This window comes from Ammodytes marinus (genome assembly GCF_949987685.1).
Source record: "Ammodytes marinus genome assembly, chromosome: 13".
Taxonomy (NCBI): domain Eukaryota; kingdom Metazoa; phylum Chordata; class Actinopteri; order Uranoscopiformes; family Ammodytidae; genus Ammodytes; species Ammodytes marinus.
In genome coordinates, this window is record NC_137217.1 from 26,943,983 (window position 1) to 26,965,639 (window position 21,657).

The 21,657-nt window shown below is 41.7% G+C and overlaps 1 protein-coding gene across 1 annotated transcript in view; it reads left to right on the forward strand.

Moving 5' to 3' along the window:
• The first annotated feature begins 1,599 nt into the window (after positions 1-1,599).
• Positions 1,600-21,657, forward strand: part of znf385d (zinc finger protein 385D) — a 77,653-nt gene continuing 57,595 nt past the window's right edge. The window contains exons 1-2 of the mRNA XM_080039298.1: positions 1,600-1,841; positions 14,935-15,077. Of these exons, the coding sequence (XP_079895424.1) occupies positions 1,820-1,841; positions 14,935-15,077 (165 nt within the window). The 5' untranslated portion in view covers positions 1,600-1,819. The remainder of the gene's footprint in view (positions 1,842-14,934; positions 15,078-21,657) is intronic.

Sequence of the window (21,657 nt, forward strand, 5' to 3'; positions counted from 1 at the left end):
TAATTGGGAGGCACTTCTGTTTGTCTGATTGAATAACATTGGTTGTTCCTGAAATGTTTTTCCTCCACCTTAATCCCGCATGAATTCATTTTGAATCACTCTGGCGCATCACAACAAGCTGCAAACAACAAACAACGTACAGGCATAATGAAGCTATGGGGGAACGGGTTGGCACACAGTGGGCAGATTCAGAGCAACATCATCATGTATTCATTTTGGAGCCATGTCTGATGAAACCTGACAAATTCAAGTCCAACATTCATTCTCTTTTTGGCTCGGTTTTGGTCTCCACCAATTCATCGCGAAGAATGTCGTTATGTATATAGCCCATTTCACACTTGAATTACGGCAAAAATCCAGAGAATCTGACCAGGAGAATGTGCGGATATACTTTTTCCAACATGCAGCACACAATCACGAGATTGTCTATGTGAGATGTTTTCACATATTCTAGAAATAGTCTGAGTTTTTAGCCGAAGGTCAACATTTGTAACAGCAACAATTTCACGTTAGTAAGCCCGAACTGCCAGGAGCTCACAGATCCCTTCATCCATCGAATTTGCAGACGTTTTTTGATGTCGTTGTTCAATATGCCAACAATCTGCTCCTGACAATTCTCACATGAGAGTTTGGGTGAGAATTCTCTGTGAGTTTGTCACCACGACAATATCAGTTATTGCAGCTTTAGAAGTCGCTAAGACGATTCCTTCCACCAAAAGCGATGCTGAAAATACAAACTCACTGCATTTAGTTTGTATCAGTGACATAGTTCTTGTAAACAAATCCTATTAACAGTGAACGACTGCTATCCCCAGCTTCTGTGAGATGCCTGTCCAGGACTTCCATACAAAACTAACGGCAACTTTGATACATAGTAATGATGTATTTCCAACACAACCTGAATTCTCCCAGCAACAATCTTTTCCTTTTCTTTTCTTTTTTTTGCATGAATGCGCTCAAACTTGAGACGATAAAGAGCCAGTGAAGAAAGTCAGCAGAGAGAGAAACACATTGCAAAGATTTTTGCCGAGGTGGAAACGGAGAGATAAGACGAAAGGGAAGAGGACCAGGGGAGAGAGAGAGTGAGAGAGAGAGTGTTGGAGCGAGGGAAGAAACAGTTAGAGGAAAGAAGAAAGAGAAAGCTGGAGATGGAAGCAGGGAAAGGGGAATGAGATCAAATAGAGGAGAGACAGTGGGGGGAACGGCGTGGAGCGGGAGTCCTGGGTTGACACATAAAACAAAGATGAGACACCTCCGAGAAAAACACAGGCATTTGTGGAGAAGAGGCTGTTGCTGGAAAATGTAGATGTATATACACACACACACACAAACACAGACACAGACACACACACACACACGCACGCACGCACGCACACACACACGCACGCACGCACACACACACACACACACTCTCTAAGTAGAGAGAAAGAAGAAAGAAGTGATGGGATCCAGTGTGCAAAGGGGCCACAGAAGAGGAGGAGGAGGGAGGGGAAGAGCTAAAGAGGAGGGGAGGGGACGAGATGGGCAAGGGAGGACCAGTAAGAGAGAGAGAGAGAGAGAGAGAGTGAGAGAGGCAGATACGGAGGTTTCTCACACACAGACGGCAGGCAGCGGCGTGCAGAGTGCAACATGCAGACTGGCCATTGACGCTGCTGTTTGGATTGAACACACACACAGACACAGACACACAGGAACACACGCACACACACACACACGCACCTTGAGGAGTGTATGAGACATGCCCAGGCTGCTGTCCATGGACACACACACACTACTGGCAGGGCACCAGAGAGGAAATACAGCAGACTGAGCAGGAGCTATGGATAGCAGCATGTTCTTTGGTGAGTTGAGTTATTTACATGTGCGTATGTTTTGCATGATGTTTACATGCATAATGTCATCCTCGTGTGTGTGTGTGTGTGCCCAGTTAAAATCTCTGCAAAAATGAGTGTGTTCTCATTCACTTGTTGTGAATACTGAATGCAAGAACAGGAAAGGAGTTGGTTTTCATTAAAGGAAATGAGCGTGAAGTTACACAGCTTGGAGACCTGCGTGTGTGTGTGTGTGTGTGCGTGTGTGTGTGTGTGTGTGTGTGTGTGTGTATGTGTGTGTGTGTGGGTGTGCGCGTGTGTGTGTGTGTGTGTTTGTGCGCGTGTGAGTGTGTGTGTTTGCGTGCGTGAGTGCATGTGCTTTATCACAATCAAACGCATAGTATAGAAGTGCACCCTCCTGTCCTCTCATAAATGGAAATGTGTTCCATTCTGCTTGTTACTTCTCCTGGAAAACTAAAGAAAGATGGATAGCAGAGTTGGGTGGCTGCCGTCAGAGCAGAAAATTAAAAATTGAGAAAATAAATATGAAGTGTGAAGTTCCACACCGAGCGCTCCTTAAACATTATTGAATGAAACCTGCTCACCATGGTTACTCCTTTTCCATCATACCTATGCCCTGGTTTAATTGGACAACTGCTGAGAATCTAAGCGTTGGGATAGCAAGGTGTCTGTTTGACTGACCAGTTGACCCCCTCGTCTGGAGGAATCCGCTAAAAGACGGGGTTAGGGTTAGTCTCCGGTCCCCTCGAGAGCTACTTGAAATTCTGTGAGGCATAATACGAGAATTTGAGAGAAAAGGCCCGCTCCATTAGTTTTTATGGAGGAGACTGGAGGAGGCTTAGGAAGACTTAATGCACGAGCGGCTTCTCCTCAAGTGCTCTCCTCACGGCCCGGCTTACAGTCACACAGGAGGAATGATTAGGCAGGGATCCCCGAGTTTGAAGGGGTGATTTGTTAAAATGAAAGATTTTTTATTTATTTTTATTTATTTGTATTCATCCCAGGGATTAATGTGATCCAAATTTACAGACCGTGGCATGTAAGAGAGAGAGAGAGAGAGAGAGAGAGAGAGAGAGAGAGAGAGAGAGAGAGAGAGAGAGAGAGAGAGAGAGAGAGAGAGAGAGAGAGAGAGAGAGAGAGAGAGAGAGAGAGAGAGAGAGAGAGAGGGATCGTCTCTTGTTATGCCATAGCCTACACAGAGGACAAGAGCAAGGGAGAGACCTGGGAGCTTATAAATGAATAAGCTGTCAGGTTCCCAGACACTGGTGTGTGTTGGTCGTGTGTGTGTGTGTGTGTGTGTGTGTGTGTGTGTGTGTGTGTGTGTGTGTGTGTGTGTGTGTGTGTGTAGCTTCTTGGAAGAAAAAAGGTGGTGCAGGTCTCGTTGGATGTATGAGTTTTGGAATTTCACCCTGATTTACTAAGAAATCATGAGGAGTGAGAGTGAAGGAGCTTGTGGGTCCTTAGACATAGAGCAGTTCAGGCAGGTTATTGTGGTTGACAATGCTTGCTTCAGTCAGACTACAGAATACTACTACACGAACCATTCTAAACCAACCATCTTAAAAAACAACTGAGTAAAGGTCACTGTTTGCATGCAGGATGTGCATCGTATTAACATTTATGAACGCAATCCTGTAAGTGCTCCCAGGAAGAACACACGGCGTCTCCTTAAAGATTAATAACCCTGTTGGTTCATCAGCTCGGCATTTGCTTTGGTTTTTAAGTGGAACATGTTTCCTGTTGAAGTGATTGATATCAGGTGACACACCGTGTAAACGAGGCTGCGAGAGTCTTGACCTCTTTGAAACGAGATTTAAGAATGGAAAAAAAAAACTATCGAAACACACAGATCAAAAGGCCTACCTCATGCATTACAAAGCTGTCCGCTCACATCAAAACCAGGCAGTTAAAAAGGGGGGCCGTAACACAGCGGGGCTAATAAGGTCTTGAGTGTGCGCCGCAATCATACAAGCTATTAGCGTTGTTGAGTCCACGGCCTCGAGGAAATCTCTCCGGTGTGTCAGGCTTTGCGGTCAGCGTTTAGTAGCACGTAAACATCTTTTGGGTTAACCTCAGATTACAGAGCGCATGGGAAGTGATTGTTGGATCTGAGTCAGAGACAGCTGTGTTTATTAGATGGCTGCACTAAATGACAGCAAGAGCAAGCGCTATACGCTATGCTTAGCTGAAGGGGACTTGGTGCAAACGTGGTGTTATTAAGCCAGGAGCTGTATACGTCACACGCCGGTCAGATTTATGGCATTTCTCCCCCCGTAAGAATACTGAGCTTATCACGTAAAAGGTTAATGAGAAAATCAGTCAAAGTGTGGCTCTCAAGAAAAAAAAAACAAGCAATTTTTTAAAATCTGGCCTTTGTTCCACGTAATAGGGTTGAAATGATTTTATCCATCTTGCTCGGAGGAAGAGAGCTGATCTCAGAGCATGTTAAGGGGGTTCACGGAAATACAATCAGCAGAACTCCACAAAAAAAAAACAAGAAAAAAGTGTTAATCACATTCCCGGACTTCATCATCGGCATGAGAATGACTTTCAGAGGAAAATTCAGATTTATCTAATAATTGGATTTATGTTTGCTGAAGGGGGGAAAAGGAAGGATATGAGAGAGAGAGAGAGAGAGAGAGAGAGAGAGAGAGAGAGAGAGAGAGAGAGAGAGAGAGAGAGAGAGAGAGATCTTTGTATTTTGAAGCTGCCTGGGTTCTCAGTCTCTCCGGACGGATCTTATCAGAGGTTCAGGACACTCAGAGGATGGCGTAAGGTGGTAGAGAGCGGGCGCAAGATGATTAATTATTAATGCCAGTCGGCGTCCTCCAGACGTTTTTACTCTCTGCATCTCTCCACATAGGCTGCATACTGCCGCAGGAGTAAAAAAGCGCTCCAGCCCCAGATAAGGGAATCTTTCAGGAAAGGGCAAATGCAGAGGACAGTGTGTGAGTCGTGATACAGTTGCCACACACACACACACACACACACACACACACACACACACACACACACACACTGTATCCCATCCAATGAGTTGCGTATCATACCGTATGAGCTGCGCCATTAAACACAGTATCAAAATGGAATGGATAAACAAAGGCCACTGGGTATGAACTTTCATCAATTCTGATCGCCTTCAAATATTTTTCTTTGTCTCCAGAAGGCAGAACTTATCTCAGTTCAACATCGCTACACACGTCTGGGGCAAAGCAGGCAAAAGCCCCCGGTTGAAATGTGTCAACTGGTTTGTGGTTGTTTGATTAATTAAAATGAGGTTTTTAAAATATGCAACCCTAAAGCAACATATCAACGACGGTCTGCCAAGCCAAATGAATTAGTTTTTTATTTGTGTTTTTTTTAGCCACTTGCAGGGAGCACTCTCAAGAAACCTTAAAGTGGACCTATAATACTTTTCGACTTTGATGACCTATAAACGTTGTTATAATGATTTACAGTCATGTTTAACCATACTAGCGTATCAAATAATTACGTACATGCATTTAGACGTATTCCCTGCTGACCGTCTGGGGTGGCTGTGCAGAGCGCTAAACACTAGGGCAGCCGGTCGAGAAATGACGTGTTCAAATTGGTTCAAATTTCCTGCCGTCGTGTCGTCACGATTCCGGATTTTTCCATGTATGGTAACGTGCTGCTCAGGCAAGCTCCGGCCATGCCCCCACCTTCCTGCTCACACATCTGCCCGCGCGCCGAGTGTGGAGAGTTACTGCTGTGCGCGCTAGGGTGAGAGGAAGAGTGTCCCGAAAATCTACATGGTTTTTTGTGATGTGATTCGTGTCAGGTTGCTCTATAGCAGTTTTTAACAAGAAATTAAGACCAGAAAAGTAGTATAATAGGAGATCTTTAAACACACACATTAAAGATATTGGCCGCGTTTCCCAGAATCGATCGTTCTTTGGGGCCAAAGAAGGGTCGAAAGAAGGGTTCGCCAAAGAACGAGCGTTAAGATACGGGTGTTTCCCAGATGCCATCTTAAGTGCCTTCTTTGGAGAACGCGTAAGTTGAAGCGAAAGAAGCTCTTTGGTGGGAGCTGTCCACCGCGGTCGTGCTGAAACTGAATAAATCGATGCCAGGCGAATCGATCACCCACCTCTTTATCAGCGCATAAGTCACACACAGCGCCCCGTGGTCTCCCCCACACAGGTGGAATTAGGCTACGCATGTAGGCTAACGTGTGTGTGGGTGCGGGTGTGTGTGGCAACAAGTGTATCAAAGTAGTAATCAAGCCCATTAGCGCATATATACCCCGTGGATATAGGCACACACATTTGATGTGAGAATGGAAGAAAGCGGCAGCAAAAGAAACAAGCGGGCACCGTCGTTTACCGCGGAGGAGTTGGGCGTCTTAGTGGACGAGGTCTGGCAGCACCGGGCAGTTTTATTCGGGGGAACAAGGGGCAAAAAGAACATCACGGTGAAGAACCGTGTTAGGCAGGCCATAGCCGAAAATATGTCCCCCACCAGCCCATGTGGCCTGCGTGACTGGCGTGCTGTGAGGAAGAAGTGGCAGGAGTTCCAGAACCAAACAAAAAGGAAGAGTGAGAAGGTTTCACTAATCAATCTCCCTTCGTTGCAGGTGATGCAGATGCAGTAAAGACAGCGCGGAGTAACCCCTCCCCCATATGGTTTCAATAAACTATTTTGGTTTCTTTTCAACCATGTATTGTGTGGATCATTTTGCATTGAAATGAGGGTGTCAAACCTAGCAACAAAAAGTCCCAGGCAATTTGTAATGTATCTAAGCGTAGGTTAATGACGTGTGCGTATTGTGCGCCCTTTCAACAGCATTCCAGTGCCAGACTTTCAGGTAAAGCACCCGGACACTGCAGCAATAATCATAGTGTGCAGGACGTTACATGTAGCCTACATCTGCTGGTTCTGTTTATTTATTTCAGCCTTCAGGCCTGAGAGTTGATATGGGTGATGTGTGGTGGTTGTGGGTTTATGGTTTAGTGCTTGGTGACTGGTGGTGAAGAGGTAGGGGCTGCGGGTTGTTGGACCGGGCTGAAGGCAAAATTGCAGCGGGTTGCTCTGGATGTGTGGAGACACCAGAGAGATCAGCCGTTGGATCTCCGCACGGGGCAGCCGGTACTTTGCCTGGACGGCCCGGTCTGATAGCACGTCCAGTGGGGAGAAGTGCCGACGCACGTATGCATTTATGTAAACCGTCTGGCTTCGCGCACGGCGAGGCTGTTGGTTCGCAGCGAGAAGGTGTTGTATTGCAGCCATGGTTTCTCACACGCGCGGACTTTGGCAACACCTTTAGCAGGTGGAGGCTGAATGAGGTTCAGCTGAGTTCAATTAAATCTGTTTCTTTGATATCTGTGAAATGCTGTTGTTGAAGGGTTGTTGATGTTTTTTTTGTATGTGTAGTAGTACTATAAACTCACATGTGTGTGGAAAACGTAAACGTCTAATTCATTAAAACAATTTTTTTCTCTACTATTAGTCTATGTTTCTTGCGCCAGTGGTCCGCATTGAGCATTGTTTTATTATTTCGAAAAGTGGAGGAAATAAATTTCCCTGACGCGGCATGATCACTGACGATTTGGTCGCTAAGAAAGGTTGAAAGAGTGGGTCAGCTCCGTCTTTCAGTTCCATCTTAGTGAAAGTACTACTTTCGCTAAGAACGAATCTGGGAAACGCATTCTTCTTTCACAGCATTCTTAAGAGCGCTCCAAAGTAGTACTTTGCCCAAAGAGGCTCTTAACAATTCTGGGAAACGCGGCCATTATCCTTTATAGGTTTTTACATGCCTAATGATTTGGGAAACTGTTTATTCACCCAGCAGACATAGAGCCGCTGTAGCATTCATTTGTCATATTTCTTCCATTCAAACTCTGATTTCATGTCCACATACTTTTTGGTCTAGCTTAGCTGCTTAATGGCTACATTTTCTATCATTCGGTGCTGGGCAGGTGGCATAGAGATGGGTTTTTCCCACGCTGTGCATTGCATTTGGAAAATGATGCGGATGAGAGTGGTGAGAATGAATCAAAACAGTGTTGAAAGACACTAAAACGCTCTGTATTACTAAAGGAACCTGCAGAGTTGAGGGAGATGACTTTCTGTGGGTTCGTCTGAACACGGAAATCCTTTCACATCACTGGTAATAATTTGATCCGTTGTTAATGTAAAAATATTGTACTACTCCTTGACTATAAACTACTACTACATGACTTTTATTTTTTCATAAGAGTGCTGATGTGTTGCAAATGCAAAAATGATTTCACGTCTTATCATTACGTTACATTCAGCTGAAGATTTGATCCAAAGTGACTTCCAATAAGTGCGTTCAACCATGAAGGTACAAACCCAGAACAGCAAGCCAATAAATGTGGACGTAGAGTACATTAGCTTCAAATAAGCCAAACTACAAAGTGATAACATAATCAATAAATCAATCATGCATTACTATCAAAATATGGTGCAGCACTATTGGAATAATTTAAAAAAATGCACACATAACACTGAGCAGATGATTTTTTTTTTTAGGCCCATCTGCAGGTGAATCAGGCTATGGTTACATCCCATTTTACGATATCAATTATATTTGAATATCTGGTTTGAGTTTTTTCCAGGTACATTTTTTGAGAGCTGCAGAGGGAATGTGACCACACTTTTCAGCTGTCTGTGTGGCCTCAAGTAAACACATCTGTGGCTATATTTTGCATAGGCAAACATTTTAAAACCTCAAACATATAAATCTCACATTCAACCATCACATACTTGTTGTCAGTGGCTGTATGAGAAGATACAGCACTGCATTCATTATGCAAAGAAATCGGTATGGGGGAGATTGTAGAGAGGAGGCAACAACTGACATAGTACCAGGCATTTCATTTGGTTAACCCTCCTATTGTACTGGGGTCAATTTGACCCCACAAGACATTTCTTTTGAGGGGAAAACATGTTTGTCATTCACCAAATGGTCTGAAAATTATAGGGGTTGTTCAATACTATGCTTTTGATGATTCCTATACATTTTAAGTGTTTTGATAAAATTATGGGTGTTTTATTGAATTTTATAACACCTGTTGTACTCTGGGGTCAATATGACCCCGCAGCACACAATGGTGCAATGGGGCAAAATGTCACACTATACTGCTTCTAACAGAGGAAATACCCGCCCCCCCTTCTTCTAACGACATCCACACACACACACACACACACACACCTACACACACACACAAACACACACACACACACACACCTACACACACATACACACACACACACACACACACACACACACTTCACCAGCACACACACACACGAGCACACACGCACGCAAGTACGCACATACACACACACACACACACACACAGACCCACACACACACACAACACAGACACACACACACCCACATACACACACACACCCACACACACACACACACACATGCACATACCTGTACATGAGCACACACCCACGAGCGCACACACACACACACACACACACACACGCACACGCACACGCACATGCACACATGAGCACTCCCCCCCCAAAAAAACACACACAGACACACACAAACAGAACCAACACCTGTGCCTTTGATGTGTGGGGTCAAGCAATGGTTAGGAAAACAAAACACATAAACAGATCGTTTCCCGCAGACTCTGAAACCATTTCAAACCTTAGTCTGAGACAGGCAGCATGATCAGTAGGCAGCAGGCTTTACCTTAGAGGTGTGTGAGCTCATTTTGAACCAAGTTCAACAAAATGCAATGAAGTGAATCAGCATAGATCACTCCATAACTACCGGCCTCGCATGCAACTGAGGGCCAAATCGAGGGTGACTCACTTCTAAAAAGTACATTTTTGCAAAGTTTTACGTGTTGTAATGTTGTGTTGTGATGTTTATTATGTCAGGTAAAGAGTGAGGATAAAGTTGAGTATAAAACTGAAAAACTGAGGTTAGTGATTATTTATGCTTTTTGCCTTAGAAACAGTCAAACCAGGCGAGAACTGACCCTGCCTGGTTTGACTGTCTAAATCCAAAAATGCATACTTTTATATAAACAAGGTCTGTTGGCCCTAAATTAAAAAACTAAGGGAAATATTTGTGGTAATGGGTTGGACTCAAGTCAGACTAAAGGTGTAACACAAAATTAATTGATAATTTATACTTTATAGGCTTTAAAAAACAGCCGAACTGGGCGGGGTCAATATGACCCCAGAGGACCATGGGTGTTTGTATTTGCTCCTATTCAAAAAATCTAAGTGATTCAAAAACAGTTTTTTCACTAACCTTTGACATAAGCCACTCTCTAATGAGTCATATAGTCAAAATCATGTTAGGGATTTTTTTTTTTTTTTTTTTTTTAATTTCAAATCGAAAAAATTGTATATTTTTATGTAAACAAGGTCCGTTTGCCTAAAATTCCAAAACTAAGGCAAATATTTGTGGTAATGGGTTGGACTCAAGTCAGAGTAAAGGTGTAACACAAAATTTATTGACAATTTATACTTTAGGCTTTAAAAAAACACCAAACCGTTTGGGGTCAATATGACCCCAGAGGACCATGGGTGTAAGTCTGTCGGGAGTACATTACGAGGGTTAATATGAGTTAATTTGTAGTCTGTTTCTTTAGCTTTGACTTGGTTTAGTTGCTTATGATGTCATCACCCCAATACATTCTCTTGAAAAGAAAAAGAGAGTAAAAGACCAGGAGGAAGACAAAACTATAAACTCATTTTTTCCGTGGTTTTTTATGCTGCCTAATTCCCAGTCGGCTCAGGCCGTCTCCTACTACATCCTTTAATGACTGTCAACTGCTGACCTTTCAGTGTAGAGCGACTCTCCGGAGAGGCTCTCCATGCAAAGTAGATGACAGGGTCAGTCGGAGAGTCCCAGCCCACCTGGGCCCTGCACTCTGTCGGTCACGTCCATATTTAGAAGCTGTCGACACAACCCAAATATTAACCTTTTTTTAGCCAAACTCAAGTCAAATATTGACACTTCTTCTAACAAAGTGATACTTAAAGAAGCTATATGTGCTATATGTGCCTTAGTGCTGGAAATGTCTTGAAGTCAGCGTGGTGCTCAAATGTCTAGGTTAAAGTTCGGGTTATGAGCCATGGGCTGATTTTCAAGCTCTGTTTCACATTGTGCATTTTTTTGCTGGTGTTGACAGATGATCGAGGCTCAGGAGAGTTGAAACACTAACCTCTGCTGCAGGCAGGAATGTGCTTTTGTGTTCAGGCATGTTTGCTGGAATCGCGACTGTTGCGTTCTCTTTTACAAGAGGACATAAAAGGAAATCTCTATGCCTTATCATACCTCAACAAGTGTGAGCTTTAGGGTGGTATGTGAGGTTAGAAGAGGTTAAATCCAGCAAACAATAGACACTGTCTATTGAGGGGAATATGTACATTTACTCAAACACAACCTGAGGACAAATGTACTGTTGTTCCATTTTGATCTACCTTTTACACACTATACTATACTTCTACTTCACCACATTTCTGTGTTATTTAGCCACTCAGATTATTTGACAAATGTTTTTACCAGTTTCTTTAAAAAATTGGATGCGTAGCCATGCTAGTGGCTTGAATCCATGGATGGCAATGTTAATAAATCTGTTGGTCTCTCGACCGCTTTGGTTCAAAGAGACATTCATGTCACCTCAGGATGAATTGTGACAACTTTGGTGATTTTCATTTACTTCAAAATTAGAGTTATTGAGGAAAAGTATGCATGTGACAGCTAGAAACATACCCTGTGTTCCAAATCTCATACTCTTTCTTTTTACTATACTACATACTGCAGCTGTCCATAGAAAGTATGCATTTTAGATGCAGTATGTAAACAATTGGAACATACTATTTCGACATTGCACCTTGTATTTGACTCTTTCGCTTATATACCTGTTGCATAATGGATTGTTCTCTCTTGGCGGTTCAGTTGATGTGATATTAAGTTAAGTTACTTTATTAGTCAGTGGTTACATTGAAATTTGTCTTTTCACATATCCCCTCTCAAGTTACCACACTTCGGAGGGGGTCAGAGCACAGGGTCAGCCGTAGTACAGCGCCCCTGGAGCAGTTTTGGGGTTAAGTGCCTTGCTCAAGGACATAATGGTAGTGATGGTGGGCACCGTAGACGTAATGTAACTTCTGCTGCGCAGAGGATTGTGGGTCAGAACAGCCATAATACCATACCTGTGTGCACACTGCAAAATACAACCAGATGTAATTGGACCTGTTGGTATTTGTTGGCATATTGCAATTGGCATCATGCATTGGGACATCCTAAATCCTTTTCTTCCATACCAAATAGCACGATATGATGAGTAGCCTTCTGACACACAGGTTTAGAATAACATACACTTAAGATATTCACTTAGAGGCAAATAGTCCACAAGTGACTGTCAAGAGGAACACTTCATTGAGACTTCTTTGTTGAACTCATAATCTCTGTGCGACCTCAGCCGGTACCATGTCATATTTAATCACTTAGCAAACCAAACACAACCCTATCAGGCAGCTTCACATTTCAGTTTGTCACTCATCCTCTCCACACATCAGGCCTGCTGTTTTGACTGTGCAGATTCAGAGCAGTGTGAGTGGTGGATTCTGTTGGCTGGCCGTGAGGTGAGGCGTGCGTGCCTGCGGGCTGACGTCAGTGCGGCATGTCGGGAGATGGCACGGTCGGCTGATCCGCGCAGAAGGACACGCTTTGCTAAAGTTGGGACGGGGACATGCCTCCACATGAGAGCCGGCATGTGTTCTCTTTCCAACAGATGGCAGCGCTCCGGCAACTGGAGGGAGAAGACAGAAGACAGAGTGAGAGAGAGATAGAGATAGAGAGAGAGAGGGGGGTGGACACAGCCTGTGGTTTTCCCCTCTCCTCTTCTCCTCCTTACGACTTTTGCTTTTTATTTACCCCTTACAACTGCCGGGGGACCCAAACGTGGCAAACCTTGTTTTTATTTGTCTCTAGACGGTGGTTTGATAGCATATCCGCCAGTGCTTTAGGGCCATGCTGGCCTAGAGTTTCTCTGTTGTTAAATTGTGCAGCGATAAAAAGAGAAAGAAAAAAGAAAAATCATCCCTCTGGTTCTCATTACAGCTTTGTGAAATGGCTTCTTTAATTCCTAATGTGTTGGAAAGCTGTGACGGTTTTCTGACTTTTTTTTTGATCCCGCCGCGCTGAAATCAGCCCTGTGCTGTTTCCAATTGGTGGTTTATAAAGCACACTGCTGGCGTGGCACACTCACATGACAATAAAAAGTAGTGAAGTATTCACTTTTGTTTTTCCTGTAGAGGAGTGGGCGAGGGCCTTTCTTGCCATTGAATCATCTCAGAAGACACATTGCGACTGCCGCAGTCATTCCACACCAGCTATTTGCGGCGACAATTTCAGAGCGACAACATCTGTTGAGGAGAGATACACATCATCATAGAATCACATAGGGTCTTCATCTGCATGTACGACTGCTTCTCCGTAAACACTTCTGGGTCTGATTGTGATTACGATAAGAAACTGAATTCAGGGGAATTTCTGAGCCTGCAGACAGTTTTTCACAGACGTGATCTCTGAGCCAATTCACAGTAATGGAGGCCATTCTTTTCACCCTGGTGGCGGTTGATGTGTTGACATATTTTTAAAGTTTGAAAGCAGAAATAGCAACCTCAGAATTCTAAAATACTAAAAGTGCTTCAATCAAAATGTAGATCAATCAAAAAGTAATAGTGGATGGAGTCGGTAAATACACAGGCATTGATAATAGAAATCCCCAAATAATTTTTGATCCAGCACAGAAGTTTTCTATTTATTCATTTTGAGTGTGGGAGTCCATTCCTGAGCTCGGAATCAATATGTGTGACAAAATAACCCAGAGTAAATCTGGCTTACTGGTTTGCTTACTACTTTTTTGAGGAGCTTTCATGCAGCTTTCATCAACTGAGATGCCATGGAAATCCCCCAAACTGGAGGTAGAAAAGTCATGAGGAGGTTGTAATAACTTATATCAGAAAGATGTTTTATGAAAAAGTGACAGTTTGGCAATCAAATTATACAAAAGTCCAATGAAAGAATGAAACTATTATTCTTATGTTATTCTATGTCTAATAAAATCAATCCTAAATCAAGGTCCACTGTCTAGATGTTTTTGAAGTTTTTCTCACAGCTTTGAAAGCTCAGAAACAGCTCGTAAGTTGACCTCGGGTTGAGATTTTGTTCCAAGCATTGTTCATTGGCTGTACAATCCCCAAAATGTGAGGTATAAAAGAAAGTTATGAGGAGTTTGTGATCAAATAATAAACACAAAGGCATACGATTCAAGGTGTTTAATAAGGGCTGATGCATTAAAACCATTCAAATTGGAGATTCGGGGAATTTCAATGCAATCAAATGAGTAACAAGCCACACTGCAAAACTTGAGTTTTTTGTCCAGGCATTAATTTAAATCACAGGGTAAAGTAAGGGACGTCTGCTTTGCAAGGGCCAAATGTTTAATAGTGCAGTATTACATTATTAGAGTATTTTGGCATCTCTATTTGTGAAAGTTCTAGATTGCAATGCTCCCTTGGGAGAATTTTCAGAAGCTATGGTGGCCATTGAGGACAAGAAAAGTTACTAAAGATGGCATCATCATCCACCACTGCCTGAAATCTTTCCACAACATCAACATCAAGTGATGCGGAGAAGATGTATTTAGTAATTTATTCTATAGTACGTTGTCTTCCAACAGGTGCATTTCTCAAGGACACCCACTATATATTAAAAACACGTAAGGCCATTAAGTTAGTCCTTCTGTGCAACTGTAGAAACATGGCAGTAAAACATGGTGGCACGCCCCCCTCCTATGTGGATATAAAATGCTCATTCGAGGGTAATAGAAGAAACAGCTCATTTAATTTTCAAGCGATTATAGACTAATTAAAACATACTCATGAATATGACATTCCATGTTCTGAAAAAAGTAATTTCCCTTTACACCTTGAAATAGACTTTGCACGATGCAAAGACACATAAGTCGCCACAGACTATAGGCAAACACACACTGAAGGTAACATTCTCCTTCTGTTGCCATGTGCAGTTCAACATGTTGCGTTTTGCTCTCCCCTCCTGCAGGTAACACATGTCAGAATGGCCTCATGCCCGCCCTGGTGCGCCCCACCCTGCCTGGCTTCCAGACCTCGCTGGGCATAAAGCAGTTTCTCCCGTTTCCATTGGATGCGGCCTCCGCGGTCCGCCTCTTCCCAGGATTCAACACGGTGAGTTTCTCATGTTGTCATGTGATCTGCTCACACTGGCTGTCAATGTCATATGCTGTTCAGACCCCCTGCTGAGTTCATTCTTTCTGATGGATTGTGGTGTTTTTATGGTATTTCCAATAGGCGTGGTTCCATATTTTCGGGACTCCATATCTCTGTTTCTAATCTCTATTTCAAAGACACGTTCATATTTGACGATGTCTTTATTTAAAGCTGTTATCACTGGCTCCACACACGATAAGAGCTACACACAAAGAAACCTTTTAGCTTTGAGGCGTCGAGATCCGAACATTCCTCAACCTTTTTTTAGTCAAGTTCATGCATCTGTCTTTTATATTTTTCTCTCTTAAAGTTTTACCCATGAAACATTTCCTTAAATTTATGCTTTTAAAAGCTACAATACAAGACTTTTAAATAACAGCTTTTATGGTGTTGACACTCCACTTAGACGGAGTACATAATATATCATCTTTTATTGTGCAAAATTTTCAATGGGCACGAGATAGAAGCTCTGTCGATGATATCTGGTCGTTTCAGTTTATTTCTGTTATCCAAACCATATCATTTCTAGTAATGCGAAAACTGCAAGGAGGCCTTTGTGGGAAAACGTGTTATTATTGTGAGAGTGCACTCACACTCTCTAGATTGTCTAGCGTATTCATCTCTCTCCCGGGGGTTCCAATGACAGCTCTGCCTTGAGGCTCTCAGAACAGATCTCGTAAAGTGAGAGCAGGTTACTCTTCCTTTGAGGAATTTTGGCTGCCGAGAACAACTCATCTCCTTGTTAACATCCACATCTGTTTTTTATTTACAAGTCAAACACTGACACATAGTTTACCATAGTACATGTCCAAAAGACCAGTTGGTATCCATGGTTGTCTGGCCGTGGCACACAGCAACCCCGTCCCAAAACATTACGAGCGTTTTATTACTATGACTGTGAAATTAGTGCCGCTTCAAATGTCTGTTTGAAAACCTAATTTTTTTTTTTACAACAAAAGCCAAACGTGCCTTTAGTTCATCTTTTTGTGAGATATTCTCAAAGCCATGACAGTTAAAACATGTGCTGATACCGATATCAGTCCAATACTGTCTTTTTCCGTCTCCTAAACGACTAAACTGTTAATAAGACTACAAACTAAAAGCTCACACCAAGATCTTCTTTTTTATTTCAACTTTTTTATTAAAGCATTTTTGATTGGTCAGCATCATTCTGACGTTCAGTGTGAAATCTGAAGTGCAACGTTGTCAGTTGTGACACTAAACATGGCAACGTTTTACAAAAATTTCCATATGAATTTGCACGTTTGCTTGTTGGGTAGCCATTTACAAACGCATATCAACATGGAAAACACTTTTATAGTATTATTATGATTACGTGAATGTCTTGCCCGATCACGCACTACACTGCTAGCACTTCTTTGGCACACAATTGTGATTATTCAGTTACCAGAAATGTTAAAGTTTCACCAGGACATGCCTTTGCTATTACCAGGGACGTAAAGTTATATGTTTCTGCACGTAATGACTGTCAGATCCTGATAAAAGCAGCTGCAGGTGTAAATAAACTGGGTGGGTGAGTCAGTTTTCAGCACATTTTACGTCTTGGCATTCACTGCCTGCATAAAATCAACATACTCCTTCACACGATGTTTCTGCAAGCGTTTAATCACGTCCGTGGTGTTGAAGTTTTCCCAACACCGCAGTTGGTCCGTTTGGCTTTTTTTTTCTTCCTTGAAATAACTCCACACGGCTTGGGTTAAGCGTTTACGTGTTAGTCACGGCTAATGGATCGGATCAGATTATACTTTCTTGTGAGATTTTGGCCAGGTTTCCTATTATTCCTATTATTTAATTTTCAGCTATGAGATGTGGAAAAGGCTAAAGTTCAACGGCAGAAATGTTGAAAGGCTGTGGAAATCAAATTGTCTCTGATTCTTTGAATAATTTACTGGTCATTTTCATGAAATTTCCTGGAGAAAGGGATCTAATGTGGAACTAATCATTTACTGGGAAAATGAAATATAGTATTGTGTTTTTCCTAGGAGACTAGATCCTGTTGCCTGGAGAACTCTTTCCTTTCTCTTTCTCTGACTTCTGGTCGCTGTGCTGTGATCGGTTTTTGGAATAGTTTATTATTTATAAATTATTCTATTATCTTATTATGTGTACTATTTACTTGTTTGTTTTCTATGTGGAAAATGTTACATCCTGTTTTGAAGTAATTCCATTTGAGCTCTTTATACAGGGGTGTCACATTTCAGAAACAAACTCTCTAATTGACTGTTCCTCTGGATATGGATAAGCTTTTTCTGAAATGCAGCGGTAGCATGCGGCTACAAAGACCTCATTGGATTTGCCATCTCTGCCTTTTTAAAAGGAGCACTCACCCGCTGTGCACTTACTGTACCAGGACTCATGTGTGCTTATGGATCTATTGATTTGTTTTTTCAAGGCAGAAAGTAATTATGCGGAAGTATGTGGCCATGCAAGGAACAAATCAGTGAGGTCATCAAAAAGATGATTGTGGAAAAAGGAAAAACCCAGACAGATTGTTAGTTAGATTTTATTTGACATGGACATCAGTCACAATTGACGAACCATATGCATTGTTGAAGTGTTTGAGCCTACATGCTAGTTCTCATCGCCTGTCCACAGGTAGCTTTTAAACAACAAAACGAGAAGAAATAAATAATACCATATGCAATATAACAGTGCTACACTAGCAGCAATATATTCAGAGATACGTATGTACATGAATTATAAAGCGAAGGCAGCATGATCAAACAATTGACCAGTTGTAAGTTATTCATGTGAGCACTGTGGTTATGTTAGAAAAGTATTGTTTTTTGTCTTTGGTTTTAATTGTGTGGATGAAAGGTTCTCAAAGAGCCTCAAAGCCTCAAAGTCTTTTTTCCCACAGTGTCTTCTTTTGAATTACAGCGATAGCTCAATTTTAAATCAGCTGGTAAGAGAGATGTTGAAATATGGAGGACAGCTGGAAAAAAAACAGATACACATGAAAACGATAAAACCAAAAAGAGGGGGACATCGCGGAAGAAAAGCCCAGATAAACCATGGGAGGAGGAGAGATTGTTTCTGCTCTAAGCTTTGAGTCGTGAGAAAAAAGTTGAGGAATACTGCATCCCCTCTTTCTCGCTCCATCTAATCTGTATTTAACAGAGTCGTCTGCAGATAATGAGTAATGCACTGGGAAGCCTCCAAGTGGTGGAAAGCTGATACAAGATTAACACACAGTAATAACCTCTTTCAGACCTTCGCTTTTCTCTCTCAGCCCCTTTACACAATCACCAGCAACTTGGGTAACAGTTCTTAAAGCTGGAGATGACACCAGAGGCTTTATATAAACAAAAAGGGACCTCATACACAATCCACTGCACCACATTCTGTTGTGTGCTGCTTACTAGCTTTGGTTTTCAAGGGTGCAACAAAGGAGCCTTTTCACCAGCATGTAGGTCTGATAGGGTTAGCTGGCCGCTCATTGGGTGGGAAGAGATGATTCACAAATCATATAGACAGGAGGCAGTTCAGGAAGGACTAGAAATGTCAAATCCGTCCGCTGTCGAGAATATTAAACCTCAACAGTAGAGTCTGAAAATGAACATTTAATCTGAGTTTGTATCGCTTGTGTATCGTTTGTCTTAACCTTAACTGTTTATTTCTATCATTGCTTTTTAAAGTTTTATTTTTTTACATGAACTGTATTGTCCTTGCACTGTCTCCCTGTGTTGTCTATGTCATGCTCCTGTGTCTGTCTGTTGTGTGTTTGTACATTTTTATATAGTGTGTGGACTGCTGAATTGAATTGAATTGCCCTCTGGGATAAATAAAGTAGTTTGAACTTGAGATTGAACTTGAACAGTGACACAGAAGAAAAAAATACTGGATTTGATGTTGTTACCTGAGTAAAAACTAAACAAAATCTGCCAGTAAATTGCACTTAGGAGTCTGATAAATAAGAGCTCTTGGCGAATAAAGTGAAAACCTCGACTATCCAAGGTTTTGCGTCAGATTAGCTAAAGATGGAAAGAAATGAGAACAAATGGAAGAAGTCAAGGATGTCTTTGCCAAAGACTGCTGCTGTAATTGTTGTGCATATGACAAATACACCATCTTGAATCTTGAGAAGGGAAGAAAGGAACATTTATAAGAGAAAAAGGCGATATTTTAAAAGGAAAGTTAAATTAAGGGAATTAATAAAAGGAAAAAAAATAAGAAAAAAATAGAAATATAAAAATCTGCTTGGGTTTATCTCACTTTAAATGGTAATGATGGAGTAAAAAGGACAATAGTTCCCACTGTAAAGTAGGGACTTTACGTATCAAGCTGCACAACTGGAAATACTAAAATATGTTCTTAAGTAAAAGCCCCTTGATAACTTTCTTAACATTAACTAAAAAGTAACTTTCCATCCCCGCATATGAGCAATATGGCTCCAGTCAAGCAGTTTATTAGAAGATGCAAGATCTCTGATTGTAATTGTGCGCAGAAAGCAAACAGCTGTTCGATTGAGTGCAGCACATTCTGCACAACTACAAATCAAGCCGAAGCTAGTTTCCATCTCCACTCCCCCCCGAGAGCACAAACTCTGTATCTGCTGAGATGAGGTCATTTGATTGGCGTTGCGTGTCTTCGGGGCTCGATAAAAACGTATTCTCCTTTAAAAAAAAAAGAAAACATATGATTCTAAAGATGATGATGACAGTTGTTCCATTAACACACTACAGCAGTAAAGACGCTCTCCGTTCAAGGAACATTCACATTATTGGGAGGATTTTTTTTCCCTGTGTGCTACAAAAGAGAAAAGAATAATAGAAAACGGTGAGAGCCTGTGTGCGTGTCCACACCTGCTTGAAATGGGCCTATTACCAGGGTATTTTGTTGAACCTTTACGCAATCTTATTCTGGGCTGAGTGACTGACTGACACAATCATCTTGAGTCTTTAGCCAAAGGGTAAAATCCCACAACATTTTCGCCCTCTTTTTTTCCTCTCTCTCCCTCTGTCTCTCTCTCTTTCTCTCCTTCATTCTTTCTATTCTCCCGGGTGGGCCCGTTATACAAAGAAGTGTAACAGAAAAATATGTTTCCAAGACGTAAAAAAAAAAGCTTTTAAGCGTGTAACTACATGTGCTCAGAGACACGGGGGGTGAAGAGGGCTTTGTGGAGGGTCCAGGTTGAAAAGGGCTCTCTTTTTTCCATCTATCTATCTATCTATCTATCTATCTATCTATCTATCTATCTATCTATCTATCTATCTATCTATCTATCTATCTATCTATCTATCTATCTATCTATCTATCTATCTATCTATCTATCTATCTATCTATCTATCTATCTATCTATCTATCTATGTACTTTGCGTGACATATCAGTTGACTAGCTGATCTATTTCTAATGATATAGCTTTCCTAATATCTGTGGCTGTTTTGGGGCGGCAATGTTGCAAATCAGTAAATGGGACGTTTTTCTGGTCATATTTGAATTTACAGGATTTTTGCACCCATGTGATTATGCATCTTAAATGGATTAGTTAAAAACGGCTCAGCAGGTGCCACTGGGGGAACGAACGTCTGCACCAAAATGGATATGCTTTGGAATTGTGTCCAAAAGTGAATACTTTATGTGCAGAAAAAACGAAATACCATGGGTTAATGTGCTTTTGAAGATTGCACAGTGTTGTTGTTTAACGGCTAAATCCCTCTTATATCCACATTCCTTTAAAGATCCATTCAATCATATATTGAATCCCAGCAGATGGTTTACATTAGATCGTCCATGGCCTGACAATCACAATTTCCATTGTGCGTTGTATATCATTTATTAATTTGCATATATTTGGAATGTTTTTATTTATTTGTAAGCTCTGATTGTTTTATTTTCCTTTTTTCCCCCATTCCAGGCTCTGTAATGAACAGCCATTTTCATCTGGTTATTTAATCTATCAAGAATCTCTCAGTTGGATTTCTGGACAATTCGGTTTATTATGATTAATCAAAATGGATCTGGTGCAATCAGGTTTTTTTTTGGCTTCGTCCAAAATAACATTCCACATCATCAAGGAAGTGATTGATGTTTATTTCACTTCAGGGTCAGAATTTGGGTTAAGAGCAGCTACAATTAAAGATGGAACCCGCAATTCTTGATAATGCTTTTTGTCAAAATCAGTGGATATCTCTTCACAATCCGCTACCTGTCCGTACCGTGTGTGCACTGGAAAAAAACAAACATTTATCAAGTGTTAATACACAGCCTAGGCTCTGTAAACAAGCAGGTTGCTATGGGCCCCTTTAGAATACCATTTGTACCAGAGAGGGAATTCAAGAATTTGTCTTTGCCATTAAAGGCGAAATTGTATGCAAAACTGTGGAACTTAAAACCAAATCTCGAGTACGGCAGCTTGCACACGTCAGTATGTGTTGCCATTGATTGACCTGTTCTGAAACTCTTACTATAGGGAAGAGGCCAGTTCATGGTACAATAAACACAAAGTGAACTTTTGGAAAACTTTTGGGATTGCTCTGCAACTTTCGAATTGATTCAATTGTGGACGGGTTATTG